At 36.0% G+C, this 24,809-nt stretch overlaps 1 protein-coding gene across 3 annotated transcripts in view; it reads right to left on the bottom strand.

Moving 5' to 3' along the window:
• Nucleotides 1-24,249, bottom strand: part of LOC118163264 (sodium channel protein type 5 subunit alpha-like) — a 44,745-nt gene extending 20,496 nt beyond the window's left edge. For 2 of the 3 annotated variants that reach the window (XM_035319776.1, XM_035319778.1), the window contains exons 1-12: nt 22,772-22,925; nt 18,684-18,996; nt 17,186-17,304; nt 16,060-16,149; nt 14,861-14,989; nt 11,500-11,591; nt 9,861-10,076; nt 9,444-9,507; nt 8,662-8,806; nt 6,459-6,653; nt 4,780-4,971; nt 1,081-1,183 (exon numbers count right to left, since the gene is read on the bottom strand). In XM_035319776.1, the coding sequence (XP_035175667.1) occupies nt 1,081-1,183; nt 4,780-4,971; nt 6,459-6,653; nt 8,662-8,806; nt 9,444-9,507; nt 9,861-10,076; nt 11,500-11,591; nt 14,861-14,989; nt 16,060-16,149; nt 17,186-17,304; nt 18,684-18,956 (1,618 nt within the window). In that variant the 5' untranslated portion in view covers nt 18,957-18,996; nt 22,772-22,925. Of the gene's footprint in view, nt 1-1,080; nt 1,184-4,779; nt 4,972-6,458; nt 6,654-8,661; nt 8,807-9,443; nt 9,508-9,860; nt 10,077-11,499; nt 11,592-14,860; nt 14,990-16,059; nt 16,150-17,185; nt 17,305-18,683; nt 18,997-22,771; nt 22,926-24,133 lie in introns of those variants that run through there. The other variant, XM_035319777.1, reaches the window with a different exon arrangement.
• Nucleotides 24,250-24,809: the final 560 nt, after the last annotated feature.

Raw genomic sequence — 24,809 nt, 5'->3', positions numbered from 1 at the left:
GACAATCAATCATAGAAAAGATTGAGATAAAAAATCAAACTTGTGAGCAGAATAGCATGATACAAAAAATAGTTTCATCCATTCTACACAAACTAGTCACAGGCCATTTAAAGATTATCATCAACAAATCTTGTAATTACAGAAACAGGTGATATTACCCACCTCTTCATATGTTTATTACCCAGATTATCTTTTCTGTCAGTTGTACCTGCATAGTCACAGATGCAGCATGCATTGTAAAAAAAAATCCAGGATAAAATGAAGAAAGTTTTCTCCCATATCTTGGTCCAACCCCCTGCTCATGTCAAAGTCTGACTGTCTTCATGGTGAAAGCTTGTCCTTATAAATAGTGTGAAGCTCTTTTCTTTCAAAGTATGTCTGTTGTGTCTTGTCTTCCTACTGTGCACCACTGTGAAGAGCCCACCTCTATCTTCCTGGAAACATTGTCCTACATAGTGGAAGACTGATATTCAAAACCCTCAAAACCTTCTCACCTCCAGGCTGAACTAGCCCATCCCTCTAGATGGCAGCTCTTACGCCCAGTGCATCAACTGTTCCTCCTCAGTTTGGTGTCATCCACAAATTTTAAGAGTAAATATTGTCATTGATCACTAATGATGATGAAAGGACAAAAAGGATCATAGAATACAACACTGCAGTACTCCCTTTGTTACCTGACCCAAAGTATAATACAACACATCCACCAGATTCTCAAAGCCCAAGAACCCAACCAGTTCATTGATCAGCTGGTTGCCCACTCATGAAGACCTTAACATCCCAACAGAGACAAAATACTGCAGAAAGCCTTGCTAAAGTCAAGATAAATGACAACATTGCTATCCCCTCATCCACAGACCCCAGTGACTTTATTGATCAGATGTGAATGACCTTTGGTAATTTCAAGTTACAGTTAGAGTTATGTGAGGTATGAGAATATTTATCTTATTGAAATTCACTTTTGTCTACAGCATGATTTCCCCCAGTGACTTCTACACAATGCAGATTGTTTGTGACATTTTGATCTCTTAGGTCAAGTTACTCAAGCACTGTACAAAAAACTCTGAAGAATGAATGACTTACGCAAATTATCTGTAATAACAGTGGCTGCACTCATTAACCTCTGTCTTCGAAGAGGATCATTAATGGAGTCCATTGACAATTCATAGGACAGCAGGATCTGCCTCTTTGGTAAGAACAACAACAGAAGATAATATAGCCAGGGAACATGAATAAATGTTTGGTAATATAAAAAAATTACGTACAGTGTAAGATAAATATGCAATTAATATTTTTAAACATATGTTGCAATAACGCCTTACCTTGCTGACAGAATGTGAGACAAAACAACAACAACAAAATCATGTGGAGAGAAAGGACATTTCATTAAAACCACTAACATTCTTCAAGAAGTTGTTTCCTTCTGAAAATATTTAACAAAAATAATTATGCCATTATAGAATGTATATCCTTATTCTAGAAAGTAAAAATGATTATCAGGAGATCAAGGAAAAAAATCATTCCATCTTTCCAGTGTTTGATAAAAGGAACACATAAAAAGAATGCTGAAGATCAGTTTGAATTAAAAAAATGTTATTGAATTTTTATTATTAAGAAACAATAATTTATGTTAATAATAGCTATTTAGTGAGTCAAAATAATTGGTTTGCACAGTCCTATTAAGCCTATCAAGAATACTAATCTTGAACTGCTTAAAACTAGAAATGGGACTACTTATGTTTTCATTAAAGTTACAGAATGCTAACCTCATTGTTCCTGATATGCACTGAGAAACAGCCAGATATCCTATGGGATACACTAAATTACAATCAAAGATTTAGTTCCTGATACAATAACTGTGCATCCTTCCCCCCTCTCCCCAGTATATCCCAATACATGCATGTTTTTAAAGCCTAAATAAATAGATAGTTGTAAAACAAAGAGTTTTACAAGAGGCTACAAAGAGTAGGTGAGACTCTTCAAGGTAGAGAAAAACAGAAAGGAGGAAGATTCAAGTATTAAGGGGGGGATATAATTATAGCCACCAGCTGGCAGGAAGTTACTGACCGACCACATCATAATGTACAGTACCTTAGTATTCTCTTTCAGCACAAAAATTAATTTAATTTCTATTTGGGGGGGGTGTAACTACAGATACGTCCTATCATTACTTCAGACTTTCATCATAATAAGATTTTTATGAACATATTTTATAAAACCATTATTCAGGGAATGAAACTAATACCCTTGGCCATAGGGGTTTACTATTAATTAATTTCTTTTTGTCTCTTTGATATTTTAATTACTTCAAAGCTAAGCAAAACTTAGCTGATAGTCATAGAATAGACATATAAAATGAATTTGTAATATAGTGATAAAGTGTTCACTTTTTCTGTCTGCATTTTTTCAGAATCTAAAAGACCCAATTAGATTATCCAAATCACATTCCAGTTGCCAGGGCAATTTTGTCCTGTTATTTCTTTCTGTGACATTTGGTCACTCTAAAGAGATAAACTTGTAAAAATGTGCATGCCTCTTTGCCTGAACTTCCCAAAGTCTTCTTTCTGGAGTTCACCTTTGAGCTTTCAGTGCTCATGTTTTTAGAAAGGTTAAGAGCATCCATCAACACTGAACTATTTACTGTTGCTCATCTCTCTTAAACTGAATGAAATAACTAGTGATGAGAAGTCCTCTGACAAACTGGGATTTAATATAGAAATAAGCTCTAGAAAGACAATCCTTTAAGTTCTTATGGAACTGATGATGTCCTTTCTCTCTGATCTGCCTTTTTCTCTTTGACCTGGCATCTGTAGCCTCTTTTTGCGATTGAAATAGAGCATACTGAAGAGTTGTCAGCTTTAGCAGATCTTGTAGTTGCCAGTAGTTGCCCCAATTTCTAGTCGTGATAATCTAGTACTTGCCAATACCTGCTTGTTAAAGAATGCAATAATTGTGAAGACTTGTGTTGTTGTAACATGGTGAAGAGACAACCACAATGTCACTCAGTATCAATCTGGCCCAAAAAGTAAATCTCAGTTTTACTCTGGGAGCTTAGTACCTAAACTACATGTAGACACCTGCAAGTAAAAACCTGGAGCACAATTCAGTTGCCTAAATCTAGGAATTCAGTAACCTTTGAAATGCCATGAGGTATTTGAGATATCCACACAGTTGTGGTGGTTTTACCAAGCTGGGCAGCTGAGCTCCACCACAAACAGTCTCTCATTCCCCTTTGTCAAAGGGAAAGGGGGAGAAAAAGCATGCAAAGGGCTCAAAGGTTAATATAAGGACATGGAGATCACTCAACAATAATTGTGATGGGCAAAACAGACTCAGTGTAGGGAGATTAGAGAAACTCATTGCCTATTACTAACAAGCTAGAGAAGTGAGAAAACATAAGAAACCAAAAGCACCTTCTTCCCATTCACCCACTTCTCCCTCCTTCCCCCGAGTGAGTGGCAAAGGTGAATTGGGGAAATGGGGACTGTGGTCAGTCCCTGACACTTTGTCTCCACTGCTCCCTCACGGTCCCTCTCTGCCCCTGCTCCACGCGGGGTCCCTCCCACGGGATGCCGTCCTTCTGAACTGAGCCTGTAGGGGCTGCCCCCAGGCAGCAGATCTTCAAGACCTGCTCCCAGACGGCTCCGTCCCACGGGGTCCATCCCCAGGATCAAACTGCTCCAGCACGGGTCCCCCACAGGTGGCAGCTCCCCCCAGACCCCCTGCTCCTGCGTGGGCTCCTCTCCACGGGCTGCAGCTCCGGCCTGGGGCCTGCTCCTGCGGGGGTTCTCCATGGGCCGCAGCCTCCTCCAGGCCACATCCACCTGCTCCACCGGGGGCTCCTCCATGGGCTGCAGCGTGGAGATCTGCTCCATGTGGGACCCATGGGCTGCAGGGGGACAGCCTGCTCCACCAGGGGCCTCTTCACAGGCCTCAGGGGAACTTGTGCTGCATGCCTGGAGCACCTCCTGCCCTCCTGCTGCACTCACCTTGCGGCTGCAGGGTTGGCTCTCACTCCTCACTCTCCCAGCTGCTGTTGTGCAGCATTTTTTTTCCCTTTCTTAAATCTGCTCTCACAGAGGCACAAACAACATCACTTACTGGCTTGGCTCTGGCCAGTGGTGGGTCCTTTTTGGAGCCAGCTGAAACTGGCCCTTATCTAGCATGGGGCAGCTGCTGGATTGTTCTCACAGAGGCCACCCCTGCAGCCCCTTGCTACCAAAGCCTTGCCAGGTAAACCCAATACAACAGTGCTGGAAGATGTGCCACTGACACCAAAGTTGTCTAGGATGTACAGCCCACTCAAGAACATCTAAAATGGAACTAGATGCTTATATTTAGACAACTGAATCATGCCCCTACCATCAGAAGTAGTCATACTGAACTGAATCCAATGCTAAATATTTTGGACAGAGAATTAGCTGTATACAAAAAAGAAAGGTTAGATTATTAGGGAAGTTCTGAAAAATAAAAGGATTTTCTATGTTTCTTTAAGCAGCACAACAGAGATGCTGACATATCTTACCACAGCTGTAACTGCAGCAGGCTATAGTGTGTCTTAACTATGCTGACAGCCACTTCTAACTTTCCTTTCAAGCCCACATTTGATTTCCCCCTTTGGTCCCCAAATCTAACTTTCAGATTGGTCCACAAAATAAATTAAATCCATTTTATGCAAGGAGGGAGAGGGGAAAAAATGCAAATAAAGAAAGCTTTTCTGCTCATCAAATTGTTATATCACATACAAGTCTAATGAATTTATCTTGTATTTTGAATACTTACAAGTTTCTTTTGGCAATGATAAGGCTGTGAATAAAATATGTGTTCCTCTTCACCATGATCACCTAAAATTAGGCTTTGTCTTAAAATGGGTTTTTCTCCTTTCATCTCTTTTTCTTTTGAATTTTCTAAGTCAGCAACTGGCATTTCAGATCTGACATGTAAGGCCTTATCACTCTCTCCAGCAGCCAACATCTGTAAAACAGAAAAAAGTCTGTCTATTAATACAAGGCAAATGCCAATGAATGGACTAGGACCACATACAGCTTAATTATTGTGCTATCTAAATGTTTTGCATTAGCAATTTTTACCTTTCAAATATTAAACTATCATAAAGAGGTAGGGATACAAAATACTATTCACAAGACTGAAAGATAAAAGTTATTTATCAGTTACTACGGAATTTTCAGGTGTACAGTTTATTCCCCCTTTTCTCACTTTTGACCTTGAACACAATGACTATAGAAGACACAGGGCTCAAACTAAATCCTAAAATACTAAATCTTTCTTTACTACTCTTCCTCTTGAAAGAAAGATGGAAGGAGGAAAAGCCTGAGTAAAACCTGGCATTTCAGACAGAGAAACATCACAGGTGTGTCTACAGCTATGTAGGAGGAATTTGGTACACTGGTGATACATTTCATCTTGATGAAGTTGGATAGTTGGTAGGAAATATATGCAAGTCTTCTTACAAGTGTGACTTTTTTGGTTATTATTAGCAAATTAGAAGTATCTTTAATAAAAGGTTAGAAGATAAATGATATCTTATTTTCAATCTATATGTAGCCTCAGCTGAGCTTCACTTCTTAAGAATAGTAATAAAAATAAATAAATAAATAAATAAATAAATAAATTTTAAAAAAAAAAATGAAAAAAGTGATCCCTGGTTTCCTATGGTCTAATGTACAAATGAATCTAGGCAATACTGTGCCAAGAAGAAGGAACACTGTAGAAATCTGAAGTGTGTCTATTAACTCTTGAAACCAAAAGGAAACAAACTAACACAGTCCTGGATGTCCTTTTACATTAATGTGGAACTAACAGCGTTAGCCTGTCCAAAGACTGTTCCTGCTCCTGTCAATCAGTTAACCTTCTGTCTGTGATCATTCAAAAAGAGGCATGAGAACAGCTGAGAACAGCGGCTCTCAGAAAGATCTATTTTTGAATAATCCTGAAAACCATCAGTATTCTAACTTCAGTCTTAGAGAAGTAAAGAAATGTCAGCTTTTCCAATGGATGCATATCTCTTTACTCATACATCTTTTGTCAGACTACACAATGATAGCAAAAAGTTTGTTATATCCAAAGGATATAAGAAAGGATTTCTTGTACACAGCCATAGTGGTACTGTACAAGAACAGGGCAAACCACAGGGTGCAGGTACCTATGCTGTAGGTAAAATAATATACTACAAAAGCTACATATCTGCCTTGAAAGCCATTGTTTGATTATGCAGTGTCAGGTCTGCAGAAAACTAAATATGATGTAACCTGGACTCATGCTCTTTGCTCGTATTGAAGAATTGTTTATACATATTTATAATGAGACAGAAAGAAAGAAATTAAATATGAGAATATATTGTATGAATCATGCATACTTAAGAACCTTTTTTTCCCTAACCCACAAACAGAAGAAAACAAAAGGAACCACATATTACATATTATATAAAATAATTTGCAAACCTGTTCTTTCTCTAGAATTTGATGAGCATCCTGAAGTAATTTTTCCTTTGCCTGTGTTTCAGCAAGAGTAGCTTTATTTTGCTCTTCATACGCCATAGTTACTACAGCCAAGATCAGATTGAAGAGATAAAATGAGCATAAAAAGATGACTCCCATAAAAAATAAAACGTAGCTCTTCCCAGATGTGCGGATAGTCTGTGAGGAAAAGGGAAAGGTCATAACAGATTCTTAACAAACTAACATTTACAACAGAATTAGAAGCTAAAAATTTATCTTCCAATACAATGCAAGAGGTCAAGATATTGAGCTATTTTCTTTAAACAACAGCACTACCTCTGGCCTAGGTTATACAGAAGGTCTAGAAATCTGGCCTACAAGTAAATACATTTCAGCTCTTAAAAACTTATCTATCATATAATATTTTTCTCTTCATGTAACAGACCATTAAGCATTCATAATGAAACTGTGTACAGCTGAGAATGAAAAAAAAATAATCTTAAAATTAAATTAAATATCTCTAAGAAAATCAGACAAATGATCATCAGAGTTTAAGTTATGAGAAGCTACTTCATCTGTAAAGAGATGTATAGCTAACTACAGAAGACATTACTAAAACTTATTAAAGAGGAGGAAAGCTAGGATTATCTAAACAATAATGAAAGTTGTGTATTTAGTGAATAAGAAGCAGTAATTAGACTGCATTTTCTTAATTTTTTTTAAACAGCAGTGGAAGAGATGGCTCAAAACTAAGCTCTGAAACATCAGAAAATGAAATAATATGACCTTGAAATGGCAGAAAGAAGACAGAATCATAGAACCATTTAAGGTGGAAAAGAGCTTGAAGATCACCAAGTCCAACCACCCACCTAACACTACAAGTCTGCCACAAAACCCCAAACCAGGCCCCTAAGTGCCATATCCACTCCTCACTGGAGCCTCCTTCCATGTAGCTGTAAAGAGTGATGAGGTCTCCCCTTGGCCTCCTCTTCTCCAGGCTGAACCCCAATTACTTCAGCTGCTCCTCACGTCTCATTTCCTAGTCCCTTCACCAGATTTGTTGCTCTTCTCTGAACATGCTTAAGGAAATTAATGTCCTTCTTGTAGTGAAGGGCCCAAAAGTGAACACAATATTCAAGGTGCAGTCTCACCAGTGCTGCATACAATGGGACAATCCCTTCCCTAGTCCTGCTGGCCACACTATTTCTGGTGCAGGCCAGGATGCCATTGGCCTTCTTGGCCACCTGGGCATACCACTGTTTCATGCTCAGCCGGCTGGTGACCAGCAGCCCTAGCTCCTTTCTGCTGGCCAACTTTCCAGCCACTCTTCCCCAAGCTGCATGAGGTTGTTATGACCCAAGCGCAGCACCCAGCATTCAGCCTTGTTGAATATCATGTGCTTGGTTGTGGCCCATCAATCTAGCCTATCTAGGTCCCTCTGCAGAGTCTTCTGACCCTCAAGCAGACCAAGACTTCCACCTAATTTGGTGTCATCTGCAGATGCATTCATTAAAAAAAAAAAAAAAAAAAAAAAAAAGTTAATAAAGGTTGATAAAGGTTGCCAGAGAAAAGTTCAAGTAAACCATATGAAAGCTACAGAACAAGGCAGAAGATAATTTCCTTTTAGCACAGACATGGCATAGATGTAGGAGATCCAGAGAGATCTCTTCAATTTCTGTATTGTTTATATATATATAAAATAGTTTAAAAGTTACAAAATAAAACAATAAAATATAAAAGGCTTTATTTTTTTAATCCCAGTTATCAAACTATGCTCTGAAATTTAAGTATGTTTTTTCTGAGCCAAAAGGTTTGGTGAGGAGTCAGTATTTAAAAAGAGAGAAACAGAGTCCATAAGTCCTTATTGTTCTTGCAGCAACAGTGAGCTCACTAGCTGGACCTACTCTATACCCCAATCGTTTGATAGTTACATAATTAACATATTAAACTACAAATCGAGTGCTTTCCAAAACTATGAGCACTCATGGAAAGATTGCTGCCATCCAATTTGCAGAAGTTGTTAGAACTTAGCCAATTGAATCTTCTTCCTTAATGTTTACATTGGTTTCAAAACAAATTTTGTATCGTTAATGTGAAAAAAAAAGAAAAAAAAAAAAAAAAAAAACAGGTGAAGATGTTTCTAGGGGATACAAAGCTCTAAACTTCATGTCTAAAATCAACCTAACAGGTAAAAAAAAGTACCTACTTGTCTGTAGAGACGCTCCCAGGAATCTTGTGTCATCAGACGGAATAAGGAAAGGAAGGCCCAGCCAAAATGGTCAAAACTAGTGTAGCCAAAGTCTGGATTCTTCCCCATCTGCAAGCATGTATAGTTTTGGGGGCACTCTCCACTAACCGAAAAAAGAACCATTAGACAATACTCATGCTTGCAGTATTAGATTGTTTCTGAAAGCACCCAATGCACAACACTATATATGGATTTTCTCAGTTCATCTCAATGTCCAGTTTCATTATTCCCCAACACAACTCTGACAGAAGGGCTGATTTATACCAGACAACCCTGGAAAGTCATTCGTCTAGTCGAAGATTCATGGTATAGTCTTACTGGACAGAAACAATCCACTCAGGCAGGATACATGTGAAGAAATACACAGAGGGGGTGAAAACTGAAAATTTGCTTACTTTTAAATAATTCACCAAGATGAGGAGGGTTTATTAGTACCTCACATTCTTTACTGATCAGTTCCCTTCCTCCTTTATGTCATTCTACATTACTGTTGTGTTACTGATGCTTAGCAATAAAGCACGTACGTAATTGCCTATATCCTACCATTTTAATTAATTTGTTCTCTTAATGGAAATACGCTTTTTAGTGAGCTTAAAAAAAAAAAAAAAAAAAAAAAAAAAAACATTCCACCCTTCAGAAAAATCAACAGCATTTCTTCACACCAAAAATAAAACCAAAGTCTGTCTGGGGGGGAAAAATAGGGAAGATAGGGAAGTACTAAAACTGTTTTGTTCACTTACTTGGGATTCGAACTGAAACCACAGAGCAGTATTTCAGAAGATTTATTCATTCTGGCGCAGATATCTATTAAAATAAATAAATAAATAAATAAATAATCATACAATCTGAAGTTGTTGCCTTAAACTTCTCCAAATTAAACTGAGTGTTCACATACTCATTTCCTACAGCACACAGATATTATCACATAGACTATCACATAGTCTATCACATAGACTGCTTTCCTGGAGTCGTTCCCCAGATTCCAGATTCACCTGTCTCTGATTCAGTTGTTCCAAAGATTTCATATTGCTACTTGTGCAAATGCAAGAACACGCCTTTTTTTGAGAGACACATGCAACCATATTTTAAGACCTCTGAAAAACGAGTCATACATAGGAAGATATACAGATTACGTAAAAGGAGGAATAAAAATTTACCAGGTTCATTTGGTGAATATATCTTGGCATCCTTACATAAAATGTCATTGTACGTTTCAACTGTAGTAGAATTGAGGATACATTTGAATTTTAAATTGCCCATAAAAAGCTGGAGGCCTATTAGAGCAAATATACTCAAGCAAAAAACAGTCAAGATCAGCACATCGGTAAGTTTCTTAACAGATTCAATAAGTGAATTTACGATGACTTTCAGACCTAGAAAAATAAGATTTAAAAATATGCAACATGAGAAGAGAAATGCAGTAATGTTCTTTTATGACAACACACAAGAGTTGCAAGTATGTTAAAAACAAATCAGTGTAAATCATTTTGTATCTTCACAGTATTAAATTAGGTAAAATAAAACATATAATGAGCTATATATTTTCTTTTTTATTTAAGTTTCCTAATCAAAACTTATTTGGCTTTTACTTCCTTCTACCACTAATTTTGCTAAGTTGAGCATTCTAGCTTAAGATGGCATCTGACAAACTCTTCTGAATTTTAATGAGTAAGGAGAGATTTTTGTGATTGGTTAACATTACACAACTGATACATATTTTGTTGAATATGCATTACAATAAAGGATAACATCTGCTGACCCTAGGGTATTCTATTTAGAAAACAATACCTTACAAATGTCACCAGTTTAAAGACAAGAACATTTATGAGACTGGGAAGGTAAAAGGGCCGATATATAAACTGAAGATGCATATTCAGGCAGAATAACTAAATTTGAAATATGACAGAGGCAGAGAGTGAGATCCAGGATTTTTTCTAGCAGATGCTTTTCAAAAGAAAGAAAGGAAGAAAAAAAAGGTACATTTAATCTGTTCTCCATTTTGTATCTAAAAGGTACAATATTGACAGTTGGATTTACATTAAAAATTAAACACTCTTGTTACAATTCCTACTATAATTCCATAGCAAAAAAAAAAAAGAAAAAAAAACACTTGTAATTATATAGAAATGACAGTTATTAGATATCATGACAATGGGTTATACAGTCATTTTTCGATTTTCAAATGAGTTGTAGACTCTGAAATTCATACATTCACATCTAACTTAGTGGCACAGCTTACAAAAATAACAAATATCTGGATAACATAAACAAAATAGTATTGATAAAATAATTATTCTTAATCCAAATTGCAGCTGTGGCCAGAAAAAAAAAAAATGCAGTTCAGCAATATTGTGAGGCCAGCATTCTCAGAAATAAACCATAGAAGCTTAAGCTTGTGAAGTATAATGGGAAAATGGAAAGATGGTGGTATAACAATTATTATGTTAAGAAAACTTATTGGATGGGGTGCACTGCTCAGGAAAGACAGAAGTAAAAATACAAAGGTATTGGGGTAAAAAATAGGGAACATTAGTGATGGTGGAAAATTACAGAGAGAAAAAAAGAGCAGAAAATTAAAAAAAAATTGCTTCATCAAAATAATTTTGAAGAAAGATGATAAAAATATTCTGTTAAGATGCTGCTGAACGTTACTACACACTGCAAAGTGGTCACACCTTGGCATGCTTTTAACTGCCACAAAAAGTGACAGACAGCACAAGAACAGGAGAGGAATTAGTAAAAAAGTAATTCTCTGCTGAAACGAAGAGGCAAATAATAATTCATTTTTTTCCTTACCTGGTATTACTGAAATAGCTTTCAAAGTCCTCAGTACTCTGAAAGTCCGAAGAGCTGAAACATTTCCTGATGTTTTACAGATACTAACATACCTATAAAATTAAACCACCATATAACAGGATGACAAAGATCCAGCTTGTCACAGAATATGCGTATAGAGGATACAGTAATGAATATAATACAGAACAGAGTAAGGTCCAATATATCCCAAAGTAGATGTCTGAAGTTAGGAATCTAAGTCCACTGCTAGGGGTTGTTATAAAATAATGAGCCTTTTGAAAAATGCTGCTCAAAAGAAACACTGTAAGTTTTTCTTCTTGTGGATTTGGATGCTTCTGAAGGACTTCTGAAGTGTTTATCATGTCAATTAAAATGTCAACTAAATATAAAACCTTCAATAACACAACCACACCATCTCACACTGAGGCTGACATGATTCAGAACACTACATGAAAGTATATACTACAACTATATCTTAAAACTACACAATATATAGTTTATGGAAAAGGAGTTGAACAAAATTAGGTTTACAATAGGTTTACAACAGTTTGAAAATTTCAGAAAATTAGGACTTTAAGAGTTGTGTATTCTATACAACACTAACTAGTTACACTATATTTTGTGAGACATCCTTCACATGACACTGGGCAATAATTGTGATTCTTCTTATAATAAGACCATAACAGGTAACAGAATTCCTTAAAATAAGAAGTCTCAGTAAAAGAATCTGAGAAACACTGGTTGGAGAGGACCACAGGAGGTCATCTAGGTAACTTCCTACTCAAAGCACAACTTGAGACCACTACAGCTTTACCTAAACTGTAAGATTAAATAAAGTACATAAATGAATCACTGCACTGTTAATTTCAAAATATTTTAGTTTGTAGTATGATAGGACCCCAAAACCAGAAGTAGGTAACATACTGAGAAGTGCTTATATTGCTTGAACACAAATGAATTAGGAGTATGGGTAGCGAGGTAAGACTGTGAAATGTAATTGTTCATACAGCTCTTGGACTATTTGATAGCTACTGATGTGCAAATTTATTCCATATCAAATCCTTAGTGATTTAGATTACCCATAAGAACACTTATTTCATATAGATACATAGGTGTGTGATGGCATCTGTGTACATAACTTGTTACTCACAAGGGAAAACCAGTCAGGGACATAGCAGTTGACAGCAGCCTTTGCTACAGAGCCCATTAGATGCTGCAGTTTAAAGACCCCAGGAAAAATGAGCAAGATGAATAGGAGGATAAAAACCCTGGACTTCAGGACAACAGATTCCAGTGCATTCAGAGATCTGCTTGGCAGAATCCCACAGGAAACTGCCTCAAAGGCCTCCCAGATCCCTGAGCACAGTCATCACTTCTGAGATTGAATCTGATTGAATCTGGAGTACTGTGACCAGCCTTGGGCTCCCCAGGGCAAGACATCTGACATACTGGAACACATGCAGCCAGGTCTCTAAGGATGGCCAGTAGAACAATTAGATGGTTAGATTCTTAGCCTGGGTTGGGTTTGAGTCCGCAGCAGAGCAGGGTAACGGGGTGATGAACCTTACAATCTAATCTTACGGTTGTTTCTAGCTGCCCAATGCAAGGGGTTAGAGAAGATGGAGTTGCACTGTTATTGGAAGCTTACCATGAAACAATGAGAGGCAGCAGAGTTAAGTTGCTACACAATTCTATTTAGGTATTTGCGAGAAAAAAAAAAAATCACATTGTGGTTGAAATGGATTGCCTGGGGAGCTTATTGAGTCTCCATCCTTAGACAAACTCAGTACTTGGCTGGACAAGATCCCAAGCAACCTAATTTAAATTAGCCTTGATTTTAGCAAGGAGTTGGACCACATAATTTCCCTTCCAACATACATTTCCTTTTAACAAATTAGGACATGTGAACTGAAAAATACTCAGAAATGCTAAAAGGCGTAGAAAGATTTAAAAAACCTTGAGACTTGGTTTTGAGTGAATCTGTTCCCTGCTCTAAGACTATTTTGCTTTCAAGATTAACATTCTGTATTTGAGAGGCAAATTCTGACTTGCCTTCTTCATTTTTTGTCCACCTAGCTAGCTGGTTTTGATATGAACTTAAAGGTGACCATAACAGTCATCCATCTGGCCAATTACCGTCTTCAGGAATGGCCCATAACAAAGGCTTACAGAAGAGTTTACAATCAAGGCAATCATACATCAATGCTTAATAGATTTCATTCTTCCAGAAAAGTTATAGCTCAGGGACTTTCTGAAGAAGACATAGCACCTTTGTGTTAAATATAACTCTTAAAGTTGTCTCATCCTGGATTCTATCCAGAAACCTTCTGAATGCAAGTAAGCTTTCTGCATCCACAACCTCCAATAAGAACATGCCTGCACAATGTGAAAAACTAAACCCTTCTTTTTCATTCTGCTATCTGAGAACTTCAGTTGGTGTCTTTAGCTCTCACTTTAGGAGAAAAAAAAATAGAGGCTTTATTCTCTTTTTTGGCTCTGTGCTAGAGACTTCTACCACATTCCTGATTTTTTGTTTTGTTTTGTTTTTCATGAGAGCCCTACTCTACATAGTTTCTCATTAGATGGACCACAAGATGTACCTGTCACAACCATCTTTGTCACTTTTCTCTGTACTTCTTTTTTAATTGTCCTCTTTTGAGATGTCAGGAGCAAGACTACATATAGCCTTGAAAAAAAGATACAAGACAGACTTACACAGTGAAATTACCCCATATTCTGCTCTGGTATTTCTTATCCATGATGTCCTCTTTTTATATTTCAGTATCTTTCCATTACTGCACACTGGAGTGGTGTTTTCACCATTTTTTTTTTTTTTCCAGCAAGTGAAACCTATGTCAGAGCTCCTAACTGTGTATGTAAAGCTAAGTCTGCTTTTGCTTGAGTATCATTTTATATTTTTCAAATTTCATCTGCTATTTATCACCATGTCATTCAACATCTTGTGGTGTGATCTGAATCCTTCTCAGACAAGCTTCATCTCATCCACGGCTTAGCAAATAAGACAATATTAGGGAGCATGTTTGTTTTTGGCTGTCTGTTGAGACACCTCTTTTAAAAAAAAATACTGCACTGAGAACAATAAAACAGTTCAATTAGCTGTGACAATACATGAAGTAAATGAGCAAATGAATGCTAACTCAAAAAAATGAGCTTTGCATTTAGGTCTTGCTTTAAAGTCTATGACAATTTTTCTCTCTTCAGGCAGCAGATATGCAGAGTGATTCAAACACAGGAACTCTTCAATAGGTAGAATGTCAACTACTGTACAGTAGTTCAGAATATCAAATATATTATTTGCATGTTTGTCCCGAGTGTAAAAGAATAAGGGAGTTTTACTTACGTTACAATAATAACAACAAAATCCAAACAGTTCCACGGATCTCGAAGAAAGGTAAATTCATTCCAAACAAATCCTCTTGCTAATAATTTTATCAATATTTCAGCAGTATATATGCCAGTAAAAAGATGTCTGAGAAGGAAATAACATATTAAAGCTATAGAAATAAAAACATGAATGAGATTAAAAGACATTTGGGCACGTTTTACCTTTTCTATGATTTAGCCACAGGATGGAAATGAAGGTAGAAAATGCAAAGTATGATAAGGCAGGATAGATTACTTTTAGGAACTCATTGTAGGTATAAAAACATGCATTTCTGACTTTCAGTAAGATTTTCATGTAAATCTATAAACATAAATGTTCCTGTAAGTATACCATACTATTTCTGGATGAAGAATAGTTCACACTTCCTTATGAAAAATTATGAAAGCCCATGTTTATGATCTAAAGCAGACTGGAAAATATCAAAGCCTCAACATTTTGGCAGAACAGTAAGATTAAGGCTTTTTTTCTGCATAGCCTGATAAGATTGCATATATTACACAGCTATTCTAGCAAATACTCTAAAACTGAAAGAAACTCTTACTAAAACTAAGCTAACATTATTCTACATAAAACTAAGCTCACTTTGCTTAGCGCAAAAAAAGTAAAAAAAAAAAAAAAAAAAAAAAAGAGAGAGATTAAAATTATGGGACCTCTGATGCCACGGGCAGATTTTCAAATTTTAATTCCAGAACCTCAATTTAAGTTACAATGGATATTTATTCCTCTATACTTTTTGCATGAGCTGGCCATAACAGGCACTCAGGTTATTCCCCTAGGATGAGGTGATTCTCCTGCTATATTTACTGTTAGTGTGGCCTCACCTTGAGTGATGATCTTTGAAAGTCCCTTCCAACTGCACTATTCTATTCTATATTAGAAGTTAGAATCATGCTACACAACCTCTCTAAACAGCTTAATCCTTTAAAGCTAAAAAATGGGCCAACCTTCTATATTATACCAAATTAGCCAACGTAGACTAAAGGGCACATGTGTATGCCTCTGAGAAAACAGGCTGAAGCTCCCAAGGGACTGGCTGGTATTACAATAATCCCAAATATTCATACCCCAGAATTAGATCACCACATTATTCAATCTCCTTCAGTCCACCAGGTTAGTTTCGTTAGCATGAAGAAAAGGCAGTTGAGGTAACTTACTCAGTCCAGTTGAGCTCTGCTGGAAGGTTACTTACAGCCATGGAAGCACAATTGAGTACCACGGTACATGTAATAAAGCCAACAAATATTGTGAATAATAAGTCAAGGAAAAAGTGCTATATTATAAAACAATGAAGTTCAAAAAAGTTGCCAATTTACAAACAAAACCCATGAAGTTATTCAAATAACTACTTTGGTTTTGAATATGCACGACTTTTCTTCCTTTTTTCCAAAGAAGCTGATGTAAGATCAAATTTCTGCTCGGCTGGGTAAACGTCAGGATGTAAAAATAGCAGTATGTGGGGACAGTTTTGAAAGATAGGACATTAGACTGAAATTCCAGGTGGACATAAGAAGTCAGACAGACCTGTCAGAAGACATGAGGATCATAAATAAATGAAATACATTTAAAGAAGGAAATCAGAGAGTCCTCTGCTGTCTAGTATTACTTGAAATTTTAGAAACCTCCATTCTTTTGCAGCAGGAACATGAAATAAAGAGAAATGGGTCATAACTCCATAGTAACCATGGATTTTAATAAAACATAGGAAAAAAAATATCAATAACTAGAGTTCGTTGAAGTTGCGGGTCCATGTATACATTTTTAATGATGGGACTGTTACAGCCTACCACAAGTTCAGAAAGTTTTGTCATTTTATGTGGCAGACAATGAAATCATACATAAGAAAAAATATCCTTTCATGAAAGTTCAGTCATCACCTAAAAAAATGTTTTTGTTTATAAACAAAATTTAGGATTAACTTGGAACGGAACAGCCAATTTAGTAATTTCTAATAGCACTAATATACATTCAAAATCAGCCAAAGGTCCCTGGAAAAGGATCTATTTCTACAAATGAATAAACCTAAATGAAATCAGATGTTTGGCAGAAAAAGCAGAAAGCCTACAGCTTTGTACTTGCAATCCTTCATATTTTTACTTTCTTCAAACAATGCTTATCTTTTTGCAAATACATGAAAAATGAGTGCTCAGAGCTGTCTCTAAACTTGAGTGTGAAATACCTTTCTTAGGATAACATCAGATTAATATATAGAGTGGAACGGAATCACATAAAATGGCACAGCATATTCTAAAATTAAAACTACAGAAATCAATGAAAGGATATGAATGGATCAGAATGTGAATTGCTGCTTTTCTGACTGGATTGAAAGGACCAAGTATACATAAGGCAGGCGTGGCAGTAAACCGGAAAATAATCCTCCTTTTATTTATCACCATGAAAGTCTATTAAAAAAAAAAAAAATGTATTCGAAATATTTTTAAAACAACAACAACAACAAATTTCCTAAATGTTTTGGTTTTTAAATCTGCACTAGATCTAATTGCAGTTATGAGTAAAATTTTTTGCATTCTTACTGGGAGATGTGACATGATACTACAAGAAAGACCAACTATATGAAAGTTTGCATTTACTGTGATGAAAAAGTAAGAAAAAAAAATTAATTAGAAGAGCAACTGCTGATATTCACTTGGTCAAAGTAATTAAAGGATACCATTCTGGGACTGCAATGTTGTTGTCAGTCTTGCTCAGAAGTATTTTACCCTTGGACAGTTTTATAGGCTACAAGAGATCGTTCACAAAGCACACATTGTTTTGTGTAAGATTGCCAGAAATTTTAATTTTGAAATATCCTTAAATTATCAAGTAACCGTGTAATTCCCTGAAAGCTACCCTATGGCCCACTGCAGCTCAGTACTATTGCCAGATGAAGTTAAAATGAAATCTCTTAAATCAAAACCACAGCAAACTAACATTATGTAAATGGCTTTGGCTGAATCAGCCTTAGTTTCTCTTTTCTTCATCAAGAATGTCACTCTGATTACTTTGAGAAAAAAAAAGTCTCCGGAAGAACCTTTTCACTAATAATTACAAAGCCTTCTGCATGTTCTCTGATTAAATGATTACATTCCAGAAACTTACTGGTACATATTAAAGAATGCAACGTTCTGCTCTTCAGGTCAAGCCCTCCTCAATAATAAGCAATCACACAATAGACATTTAATTTAGAAGGAAATACTACAGCAAGTAATTTACATATTACTATAGGCAAAAAGAGAAAATACTTTGCAATGGCATGGAATATATGCAATTTAAATATGGTACAATAAACAAAGCTGATAGGATGTTACAAAATAGAAAATTAATGTAGTCTGTTTTTTTTTTTCTTTTTGTTATGTAGAGTACTAGAAATATTTCAGATCTGTCTCTTCTAATTTGTATATTTGTAATTCAACAAAGGCATTTGCAGTAAGACCATGCTGACCTTCCATTTAACAAGTACTGTTTATACTACAGTGAGGCCAGCCCCTCAGACTTCACAGACTGCTCTGAATAACAAATTATCCATTATTTCAGAACCCATTTTTGATCAAAAAGTATCTATCATGTGTATCTTATTTTCATAATTAATTCTGATTGCTGACTGGGCCTTAAAATACCTTGTAATTAGATTATAAGGAGCATACTTTAGCACTCCTACCCCAACAAATGCTAGTAACATTCTGTCTACAGAACAAAGGGCCACTTCTGAACACAGCCTTTACTATCTCTTAAGAGATTAGCAGACCAAGTTAAACCAAGAAATGCTTTTGAAGGTTTTAACCTTGTGATCACTATAGTATGGATCCAAATCTTCCAGGGGTTCCCCAACAAGCTCCACAGGAACATCCCCATAGAGAGATGGCAGTTTTTTGTAGGTTTTCAGATCAAGCTGAGGAGTAGGTTTATCTTCTTCAACTTCTTGGTCACTACTCTCCTTCTTAGCTTTGGCTTTCTTCTTTTTTTTCTCTGCAATTCTCTTCTCAATTGCTGCCAAGGACTCAGGAGTGAAACGCTGAAAGCTGTTGGTTTCTGGTGGCCAAAACAAGGGATCCATCTTTCCTCCTATATATATTTGTTTCCAGTGCTAGAAATAGCTTAAAAGAGAAAATTATTGATAACTCGAAATTAATAGAGTAATACATAACTTAATACTAATTAGATAAAATAGTTCTTCCTTCTGTGAAATCCTATATGAAAATTGAGCAAAAGCAACTAGAAACAAATTTAGAAGAAAGGGTGATGTAAAACAAAACTCCTAATGACCAGAGTTGATACTGAAGTCATCCTGTATAATTCAGGTTGCAGAACTGATGCTTTTTTCCTTCCCCTTTTCACCTGGGAAGTGACAAAACCCCAGCTCTATCAGAACACTGACAACCACTAGATTTCTCTCTGTAACAACTTGCAGCATGAGCAGCCTTGCACCTTAATTACAGTGCTTTTTGCTAACAGCGCTCCCATCTCTGTCACCCCTCCTCGTGCTCTCTTAGTTCACAAAATAGTCCAATTGGAAGGGATCTCAAGGCTCATCAAATCCATGCCCTGCTCAAGGCAATGCCAACGCTGAGGTTGGTCAGAGCTTTGTACTGCTGAGTTTTGAGTACACCCAAGGAGATGTTCATGGCTCACAGTAAAAGGCCACAGCTCCTTTGGGCTTGTAGATGACAGCAATTTACATGACTGCAGGTCTCTTCCACAAAAGATGAAGAAAATGCTGACCCATTACAGGATGACTTACCCTTTCTGACTTGTGACAGGACCAACTGCACCCAGATAATAAACATTTTTGTTCACCAGCACATCTTTAAAGCACTCTGCATATTTGCTTGCCCAAAGTCCAGCTGTGTTACTTTATTTCTGTAAGCTGAAGTATGGACCATGATAGAGATTCAATACACTCTTGAAATTAATAGCTTTTTTTCTTTAAGTGCATAGATATATTTATTTAAAAAGAATATACCAGTGATTGACAGATCGTGCAATAATTTTGTTTTGGTTTTGGATTTTACCTCCTCCTCTGGGACTTTACAAAGAAGTTCAAATCTGACCAGGGACCACAAGTCACAGATCAAAATGTACCACGGTAACAAATTGAAAGGGTATAATCAAACAACCATTATTTTGCAAAACCACATAGAGCCATTTCCAATCAAAAGCTCAACAGATAAAGTGAAAAATCAACATGCTCTCTTCTTCAATTTTTAATAATTCTAAGAAGATTAATTTTATGTTCAAAGAGACTTTAAGGACAACAGAGGGACTGGCTTTTTAGATAACTGCACTGCCTATAATAAAGGAAGCGAATGAATGTTTTCAGTTAATATGAATATTGTTTTACTACGAAGGATTCAGAAGATGAATTTTCAAAAAACTGAAGGCTGAACCTGTCAAAAGCGGTGATGAAGAGAAAAAAGAAAAAGTATATTGCCTTCAGCAGCAGTAACTGGAAGTACAAATATTCATGGACAATGAGAGGATTCATAAGATGTAGACCAGCGCCATCCTTGTCTTAGGACAGGAAAAAGGAAGCTACGAACACCTGTGACTGAAAAAACATCTTTGTGACTCAGATGGCTACAAATTTGAAAAGACAGAATAACTACAGGAAATTTCCTGAACTTCAGTTATTAACTCAGCTGCTTCAACAGATGATGCTGATCTAGCTGAGTTTTCAAGCCAAGACACTGAGGTAAATAAAGTGTTACCCTCAGAAATGTCTTCAGTCTGCATTGGGCAGGAAAATCTCCCTAGTAGAAAACTCTGAGATAGAAGCTAGAAAACACGTGTTCCTAGAGGTAATGACAGGGCACCAGTGGATGGGGTTTCTTCTAGAACCTCGGAAATCAGACTGCAGTGTGTACATAAAAGTTACTGTGGGGAAATCCTAACCACACACTTCCCAGAACATGCTGCTGAAGGCCTGAGTGCAAATCTATTAATTTGTATGTGTGAAATTTCCATTTAAATTAAATTAACAATTGCAAATCCTACAACATGTTCTGATATATCTGGTCCTAAAGCGATTGGTATAAATTTGTTTTCACTGCTAAAGGACTACTCTCTACAGAATCAGGACTATAAAAACATGGCACCAAATTTACAATTTCTGTAATTAAAATGGAAATTATTTTTCTCATCTTGAGAAAAGGAACGGAATTGAGTGTAAATAAGGTAGTCATGTTTTTAAGTTAAGCTAACTGGCTTAAGGGTTACTTTAGGCTGACTTATAAAAATAACACAGAACCTTTTTAGGTCCAAAAAGAATTACAGAATCACAGAATCATCTAGGTTGGAACAGACCTCCAAGATCGCCTAGTCCAATGCCTGACCTAACAGTAACAAGTCCTCCAATAAACCATACCCACAAGGAGTTCCAGATATACCAATGAATAGTATACTGCAAAGTATGAGGAAGAGATGTACATGTCATTAAATAAAGTGGACACATGGGCACTATTATAGTACAATTATCTCTAAAGTTTCTTAAGACAAAAACTACCCTTTCAGGACATTATCTAGAATAGCAAAGAACTGCCAAAAAATGAGTCCATTAATACAATGTTTCGCAGACACAAATTAAAAATTGCTCACTGGGATAATGGCTAATTACTACAGATAATAAGTAATGGTCTTAGACTTTTAGAATGAAAAACAAAATATAAATTCAAGCTTTATATGGAGCTCCATAATTTGGTTATATTTATGTGAATTTCAGAACTCCTTTCAACTCCCTAAAGGTATGTAGGGTTCCTTTTATAGGTGGTAGCATTCAAACTATTGACCAGTAAGCTATTCAAAAGTTCATAAGATAGGTATTTAAATTAACTAAACTGCTTAGCAAAACACTATATGGTATTTTTGACAGGAAGGTGTAATTGGCATTTAATAGGAAAACAAACAGGAACATAAATAGAAAAATGTCTTTCTGGGGGGGGTTCAACTTAATTCTAGCATATATAGTATTTAATTCTGACTCTCAGGTTATTTCTATCTGCTCCCTCATTTATAGCCACTGATTGACCGTTTTCTGTAAGCATCTGGATTTGAAGAAAAAGAAAGGATAAACTGCAATTATCTGCTTAATGTTTATATATATATATATGCATTTAATAGACTCTTTCACACAGAAATAAAGAATAAAAATGTCTCCCCATGGTAGGATTTTGTTTGCACAAAATCCAACAACTATATGTTTAACATAGGTCAAATAGCTCAACCTGCTTTCCCCCTACCAAACTTTGTGTTTTTTGTGTTGATAGCTATCTTTGTTTTTGAAACAGACACAAAAAGCTATTCAAGCTATCAATATAATAAAATAAAATCTGTTCACGCTATCACTTCCAAAATCAGAAATGGATGCAACAGGCTAGATGGTGAATTACTTAAATGCCTTGAAAAAATTACTCACCAGCATTTTCTTGAGATAAACATTCCAAATTTCTGCAGGAAAATAAATTGCACTATTTGAAGATAATTAAAGCTCAGATTAGAAAGTATGAAAGCAAATTTGAGGACTACTATGCATCAGCCAGCATACCAAACCAAGAATGCAAAAAACAGTCCTAAATTAATGAGAATTATATTAACGTTTAGTAAAATGTTATACTGCTACATGTTAATTAGAGGAAGAGCTGCATGTTTGCTGCAATAAAACATTTCTACATTAAAGGCACATTTTCTTATATACTTTTCTACCTGTATCGAAAATAAAACCACTTCTAAGACATAAAAGCATATGTGTGCATATGTATACATATCCACAGAGAACCCCCTGAATATTTTAACCCAATACATGTAGATTGAAATTTAGAAATTTGCAATGGATATTTCTCACAGTATACAAATATTTAGCAAAACCAAAACACTTACAGCATCCCCATCGAAATAAAAAGCCTTCACACGGATTTCTTAAGCTAATTTCAGCTAGCTGGTATCTTCTATGAGACAGAAAGTTTTCATTCTCTCACTGTCACCATTCTGTTGTAAGGAATATCCTGCCTGCCTAGCCAGCTCCCATCCAAAAAGTTTTCTTTTGTATAGGGATGCTTGGGGGAGGGATGGAAGGAGGAGCTTGGCTGTTCTGGGAGCAGTAAATGAAATTTTGTGATCTCACTGGGAATACTGTAAAAAAGGAAAAAAGTGAGAGGGTGATTCTTTTGAAGAATGATCACCTAAATATTATTCAATTTTTTTTTTTTTTTAATCACAGTTGCACTTACTAAAAGCACAGAATGCTTGTGTTCAATGGGAAAAAATATATGTAGAAACATGAAAACAAAAACTGTTCTACAACATATTTCCTTCTGAAGCTGATCTTTTAATCAGATGAACTTTCCAGCATACATTACATATTGGGACAAATTTTAAACTTCATTAAACCTTTTGGTAGAAATTACATTTACATACTACTGGGTTTAATTCTTTAAAATCCACTTATTATTATTCCCAGCTGTGATGTGTATCCATTTTACTTTATAAAGACAAACTATCACAATTAAATAGTTGTACCTGTACCTTATATATACAAAATCTGAGCTTGAAATACATTCAATATTATATTATGCCACAACTTCTATTAAAACATACATGCCTTGTTTGAGCAAAATAAAAACCCCCATGTTTATCCTCATATCCTGAAATCAGCTATATTTTTAAATTAAAGTTCCAGTAAAAAATCTGCTAGCAACAGGTATCGGTAGCAACAGGTACAAATTACTGACGAGCCTTATTGCTAAGTACAATTTTTTTTCTTACATCAACAGCACCCATTACTGTCTCACAATTATTTTACTGTTTATCTGATCGATCCCAAATCTTTGTGACAAATGATAAAGAGCTGTCATGAGTTTTGCTGGAAGAATTGCACTGAAAAAACTAAGCTGTCCTTAAGAGCCAGGCATCCCTAATGCGTGCAAACAGAAAAACAATTGGGATCAAACACTTTGCCTGATACCATCAGCAAAGGAAACAACTAAAGATGGTTTTAAAGAAGTAAAGATGCTAAGTGTTCTGTGATGCAAGCAACAATAAGCCATTTTAAGTGCAAGTGTACGTTATTTTTCCTGAAAGCAATAGCATGTTCTCAAGACAAGTTCAATTAAGAGAGCAGAATTTTAAATACCATTAAAACATCATTCCATAATGGCACTGTATCTGCTCTGGTCAAAATCAGCCACATTTTATAAAATTCCATCTGCTAGTACTGCCAAATACAAAACCCGTCCTCCTTACCTGAACATAATTCAGCTGCATCCTCTTCATCAATCCGACCCTTTGAAAAATGGGGCACAGGGATACAGACAGATCTCAAAGGAGTACAAAGAGTTGCACTTCTCCCTTTTCTTTGCACACTGTAATACCTGTTTTCTTCTCAGTTTCTTTCATTAATCTTCAACATCTCAGAAAGAAGAGAAAAAAGCTCATTTAACAAAAAGATAATGTTCATTACAGAACCAACTAACTGTTGATTTAGTCTCCTCGTTCTTGCCATAGATCTGTCTCTTCCATTAACTGCAAAGCGTACTTTGCTTTTTCTTTCTTTCTTTTTTTTTTTTTTTTATTGCTAGAGTGCAAGAAAGAAAATATTTTTTCTTGGTGGCATTAGTACATCACCATTAGGCTAATGACTGTGAGCACGTAGATGTCAAGTGCTGAAAAAAAAAACAGATTTTTGGACAGTTAAATGTATCTTGTGACTGTGCCACAACTCTAAACGTGAGATGCTGCTTTACATTACTAACCAGATAAATACACTTATTAAAAATCACAAGGCATTTGACGATTCATGTACATTGCATGACCCTCTTAACCTCCAATTCTATCCAGCATCTTCATCTGCTCATTTCTTTCTTCTGAGAAATACTCTGTGGTGTAATCCTAGAAAAAGTTGTCTCCTATATTTAGTGGA

Source organism: Oxyura jamaicensis, chromosome 2 (genome assembly GCF_011077185.1).
Source record: "Oxyura jamaicensis isolate SHBP4307 breed ruddy duck chromosome 2, BPBGC_Ojam_1.0, whole genome shotgun sequence".
Taxonomy (NCBI): domain Eukaryota; kingdom Metazoa; phylum Chordata; class Aves; order Anseriformes; family Anatidae; genus Oxyura; species Oxyura jamaicensis.
This window is presented reverse-complemented; position numbering and strand designations above follow the sequence as displayed.